Source organism: Salvelinus namaycush, chromosome 34, assembly GCF_016432855.1.
Source record: "Salvelinus namaycush isolate Seneca chromosome 34, SaNama_1.0, whole genome shotgun sequence".
Classification (NCBI taxonomy): domain Eukaryota; kingdom Metazoa; phylum Chordata; class Actinopteri; order Salmoniformes; family Salmonidae; genus Salvelinus; species Salvelinus namaycush.
In genome coordinates, this window is record NC_052340.1 from 12,845,146 (window position 1) to 12,851,145 (window position 6,000).

The 6,000-nt window shown below is 41.5% G+C and overlaps 1 protein-coding gene across 1 annotated transcript in view; it reads right to left on the reverse strand.

Moving 5' to 3' along the window:
* Positions 1 to 5,174, reverse strand: part of LOC120028698 (huntingtin-interacting protein 1-like) — a 40,409-nt gene extending 35,235 nt beyond the window's left edge. Inside the window, exon 1 of the mRNA XM_038973925.1 lies at positions 4,945 to 5,174. Within this exon, the coding sequence (XP_038829853.1) occupies positions 4,945 to 5,064 (120 nt within the window). The 5' untranslated portion in view covers positions 5,065 to 5,174. The remainder of the gene's footprint in view (positions 1 to 4,944) is intronic.
* Between the last annotated feature and the right edge of the window lie 826 nt (positions 5,175 to 6,000).

Here is a 6,000-nt window from a genome sequence, read left to right on the forward strand (position 1 = left end):
TGAAAGCCTCTCTGTCTCAATTCTGTGGGCAAAGTTCATATAAATGGCCTTGAACACAGCTGAGACAAAACCGCTCCAGAACAAAAATCTACTTACCGGTATGTCACAACGACATTGAATCGCTGAGTAGGCCCTTCTATCCAGTTGGCCAGACATTAGGGCATAGTTAAATAAAGGTTAAAAAAAAATATATATTATATATCACTACTGTGTGTGAACAGTATCCACTAAGCTATAATGGATTTCCCCAATTATGAAGTCAGAAAGTTAGATCTAAAATCACAAGTATTATTGTAATGATGAACTAAAAGTCAATAATACAAATGTAGGTCCTTGTGATGATGTAACCTAAGCATCCAAAGTCCAATCAACTTTTTTTAGGTTTTAAAATATCTAATCCATCCAAATTAAAGCCAGAGTTAATGCCATTTTGATCTCATTTCAGCACTTTGTTCCAATGGCTGACCTGCCACTCATATCCAGGACTTTTTAATCTACAGCCGGTGCAATGAAGTCACAGGCCAGTGCCTGCTGTTTTTGCTGCCTCAGTGGTTTTAATGGGCCCGGGCCGCTTTCGCTCTCCCTTTGCGTGCGTGCGTGTGTGTAACTACCCCTCTCCAACTCACCCTGGTTATAATGACAGGGTACAAGCACAGGGTGGGGGTAATTTACAAAGGCAGGAAGAGAAAGGAAGACCAAGAGTGTGTGTAACAGAGAGAGATTAGAGAGTTCTTGTCTGGGTCCGCCATGCTGTGCTGCTTGTGCCCAAGGGACATGGTCGTGGATCCTCCTCCAAATTCCACAGCTGCCAGGGCACCACAGTGCTCCACTAAAGGGGGCACAGGCGGTGGGGAAGGCAGCATTGATTACCAGATAGAGACATGCTGTGGCACTGCTATCTCTTAGTCAAACTAAGGTACATCATCTAAGAAGCAAACTGTTAACATCCTCAAAAAGTGTCAGAATGACTCTCATACTCTCAAAAAGCACAAGTGGATTTCGACACCCACCATCTCAGATTGTTCTGAAAGTTTCTGTTGTTAGAAACAGATAAGATTAGCATTCCTGCAACATAATTTAGTTAAAATATAATTTGATTAAAGAAATTAAGCTAATTGATTGCACCTAAATTGGCAATTTTAATATATAGGATTCATATAATATTCAATAAATATAGTACCTGACATCTGATTTGGACCAAACCTTTTTCTAACAATGAGTAAGACATGAGGAATCCAAATAAATTGTCACTCACAGACCCTCCATGCCAATCCCCAACAACAAGTATACAGTATCAGTTCTCTATGTCTGACATGTAGTATGGTACTACGGCTCAGAGTATTGTTTCTACATCCTATGTAATGTATTCCCAGTGAATTTGGTGATGTTTTTTCCCCCCCTGTTCAGTGAAATTATTCATTGAATTTGTTAGGTTTATGTCCCATCCTACGTCCTGATATTACCAGGTTCTGGCCACTAGATGGTACTGTTCCAGGTGATTGCTCAATGTTAAAGGGATCGTTAACCAAAATTACATATTGGTTTCCTTACCCTGTAAGCAGTCTATTGAGAAGGTATGACAGCAATCCATGTGTTGGTTTTGTTGTCCACTGTTTCAAATGCTAACTTTTTTGCAAAAAAAAAGAAATGGTACCTATATTAGCCTTTTCACACGCCATGCTACTTGTCAGACATAGAGAACTGATTGGTGTGGGGTTTAGGCGTTCCGTGGGGTGCTTTTGACAATTTCTTTGGATTCTTTGAATATTATATTAATCCTATAAATTAAAATGGCCAATTTGGGTGCAATCAATTAGCTTAATTTCTCAGAGATCTAATTAGATTTCAACCAAATAATGTTGCAGGAATGCTAGTCTTATCTGTTTCTAACAGAAACAATTTCAGAACAATCTGAGATGGTGGGTGTCATGGCTTGCTGAAATGACAAGGAACGAACCGTACTGACTATCCAGAGGCAGCCTGCCTTGGAGAGCTGTGGGATGCAGGAGACAGGCAGGAAGAATCTGGATCTAAATTTAAGACTTAATTATGTAAGCCACATTGCTGTGTGGTGGAGTCACTCTCAGGATGTATCCCACAATAGAAAGCCCAGTCTGGGAGCTGGGAGACCCAGGAGAGGTTCTAAAGTGGGGTGCCAGGCTAAACGGAAGTAGCTTTCTCACAGACACAGCCATGTTTCTCTCATTTCAGACCACTATCCAGACAGACACGCTGTCATTGTAGCAGGCAGTCCTTAGCTATGGTTATGACAGATTTTTACCATGTCAGCTCTGGGATTTGATCCAGCAATCTTTCGGTTACTGGCCCAACGCTCCTACCCGCCAGGCTACCTGCAAAGTCGGGCCTGTCATTCCAGAAGAGAAAGAGTTGGATAGCAGCTCTCCCCTGGAAGTTAAATGGTTAATTAAAGTGGTACGGTGTTCAAGTGGAGGTGGACTGTTGAAACGACTAAAATAGTTTCTCTCAAGCTGGTCATTGAGGTCTTTTTTAACAACTGTGCCATTACGTTTCATGACCGATGGGAAACTGTTACGTAGCAGTACAACTGCGACTCCAGAGAGAGGCATGGCAGTCCTTCATAAACAAGCACACTGTAGATTCATCCATCTCCAATTAGAGAGGACACTACTTATTTCAGGTCTCTAAACATGTCATTACATGCATGCTGTATGTGTTATCTGGGCCTGGGCGAGGTATTTTTATAACTCTGCGGACAAAATGAAGTAGTGAGTACTCTGAATCTGAACACACCCTTGTTGTTTACCCGACTCTCGTGCTCTAAGAATCACCGAGATAGGAGCCCTGGGACGCATGACTTCACCCTTACCACGATCAGTCTACTCTAGAGACTTGTTCTGTGTCAATGCACATTTCTATACACCATAAAACTCTTATGGTCATTGGTGTAACAACACAAACAGATCTGGGACCAGTCTAGATTGTATTAGAGTTCTTGTGCCTGAACAGAGGTCTTAGAGCAGAGCCACTGGTGGTTTTGGGACAGTGGTGAAAGCCAGCAGATTCAGGCAGATCCAAGCCACAACAGATCAGATTAACTCGGGGCTAATCCCTGTATTAAAGCACAAACAAGATTTCATTGATTCTTCCCTCCGCTGCGGAACAGCTTTAGGACTGCCGTCAAAAATCAACCATAACAAAAACTACTGCTACAACCAGATTAGGAATCGTATCTGATTTGAGCAATTTTGAGAGGAATGTGGTGTGATAGCCTACATTTACACATTTAGCCTTTCATCTAAAATCAATGTCACAGTCACAGCACACTATGACTACAAGAGACAGCAAAACTCTGCTCTCTGGATCAATCTTCAGTCCCGCAAATGAGTGCTCAAAAGCTCATTGGCTAATTTGGCAGTGGTTGTAGTAGAAGATTGGAAAAGCAGGTTGCATCTGCTGCTAAAAAAAACAACCCCAGCAGAGCAGGGTAATTTAAAAGGCTTGATTCATTTGACCTACTTTTTGACTACCCCCCCATCTGGGAAGAGACTGCCAAGCAGGAAGTGTCTTGTCCACGCTGCTCGGCAGCGTGCATGAAAAATGAGCATGCGTTTTTCTGGACTACAGCTCTTGAGTAACAGCCTGTCAGCTATATGGGATATAGAATTCAAAGTACATTTAAACCATTAAATGGGCAATCTGCAGTCGCTGCATCCCATTTTTTATTTATAAATGAATGATATGTACCCATTGATTCTAGTAGAATATAACTTAGAAATGCCTCATGAGCTTAGTTTAACTGTCCTACCCCATCAGAACACAAAATATAAGCTTGCTTTACTCCAATGTTTGTAAACAAAGTAAATGTAAACAAACACTATATAGCCTCAAAACATGATTAAAACAAAAATGTTGATATCATGGATGGTCAGTCCTTGCATCCATAGCTCTGTCTATGAATTTGAGTCGTTACAGCCCCATCCCTCAGCTTTTTACCGAAACACTTATTGTTTTAACTGCGGATTGCCCATTTAAAGGGCATCAACAAACAGTGCTGCTCAGTCCCACCCTTTCTTCAAACTTATTTCCCTGGATAAAAGCAACAATGATAGTCCCACCCAGCTCTCTCTCACACACCCCAGTTTGTAGGCTGATTGTACTTTCCAGAACCCATCACAATATCTCTCAGGCCATTGGTTCTAGTGCTGTGTCCAGGATGCACTAAAAGGCATTTTATTGCAGTTCGATACATGGTAGTGGTTTTATGGATAGTCCAGGCAGACACATACGGCATTTTGCCTCTCTCTCTCCAAAGTTGTGGGCGTCACCTCTCCTGAGATATGGTAAATCAGACCTCTGTTCTTTATCAGGCAGAATTTCTCAAATAACTAAATCTGTGCTCTTAGGACTGACCTATTTCAACAGATTTTGATCTTGCACTGAAGACCCAACAATGATGTCATGTCTCTATAATCTTTGCAATATCAACTTTGTGACAATACTTTTTTTAATCTAGTAGAAGCTATTTGAGGCACAGCTATCAAACGTTCGTATCAAATATGTTACCCGCTGCTAAGAAAAAGGGATGATGATGTTGGCTTGCTGTTGTGTGGTGGTATAATAGTACTACATTGTATTACCAACATCGTAAACAATGCATTCCTGTAAACACTCGCTCATTTAGGTCAAGTTGGCGCGCACACACACACCTTCGCGCATAGATCATGAGCAATGTTCACAGAAAATTCCATGGAAATCCGAACCTGCGAGGCAGCACCAATCACTCAAGCTGATAAACCATGGCATGTCCGCAAGTTTTCACGCTGAACGGATCATTGCCAACTTCAATGCAACGGACGGTTCCAACTCGAAGCTTCACCATAACTATTATAATATCTTCACATTTCTTAGTCCCTTCTAATTCTGTACAAGAAATCCAGAATTCCCACTAAACAAGTGCTTTACCTGGCCGCGTTCAAAGTTCTCCTTTTCAAGTTCTAAACTGTTGGCACCACCGGTCCGACGAATCAGCGCTTTGGGAATTGGGTTCGGTACTTGCTGCATGGAGCTCTTCACTCGGTCCATTGTGTCTCTTTAGAATTTCCACTGAAAAATAATATTTCTACAAAGATATCGTCAAATTATTCATAAAATTGGACAATAATAGTTCCGGCAGTCGACAAATTCAGGAGGTCATTTCGCCTGTCCACTGCGTCTCCCTCTGTAGACGATGTCATGTTTTTAAGCTGCGTTCGTAACCAAGTAGGAGGTGGGAATTTACTAGTTGTGAAGTCGTAAATTAATTAATGTGCTTTGAATACGTTGAGAAACGCTCATGCCCAACAAGCTGTGTAAACCATAAACTCAAACTACAGCTATCTTGTAAACAAATGATAGTGTTCAGAAAACATATTAATAGATTGCTTTTTATTTGTTTTTTTGCATGTAACTGCCAAAATGCTGTTATCAAGGTCATTTTCTTAGTAGTTGACGTCAGAGGTCAGCATGTGGGAGAAATGGGTGCTCAGTATGATAGACGAGTTTCCCACTAGTAATGATCAATTGGAGAGCCGTTCAAGCTGATTTTTCCCAGTCGTATGTAGTAAATTCCCACTTCCCACTTGGTTAAGAACGCAGCATTAAGCCTGATGTACAGTGAGGTTGCTGGTTGCACTAAACTGATTTTAAAATATAATCCCAATGCTCTCATGTTGATTACCTTTCTCCCTATGCAGTCTAAATCAGCTTTTTTGCAAATGTGCTGCACTGTTTTGACACTGATGAACTAGGGCAATAGTTGCCCAAACCATAGAGATAGATAGAGGACTTATTTTTGTATCTGTGCTATTATAGCGTCTGTGACAGCATGGGCAGTGCCATTGAGGCTATCTCCATTTTGAAGTAGTCAATTTTCTTCTTCACGATTGGCTAAACCTTCCTGATGACCCGGTTGGACATGACTCCAGCAGTGTCACCAGAAGGGATCAGCCAATGAAGTTGGAAGTCCAACCTGGACTTAGA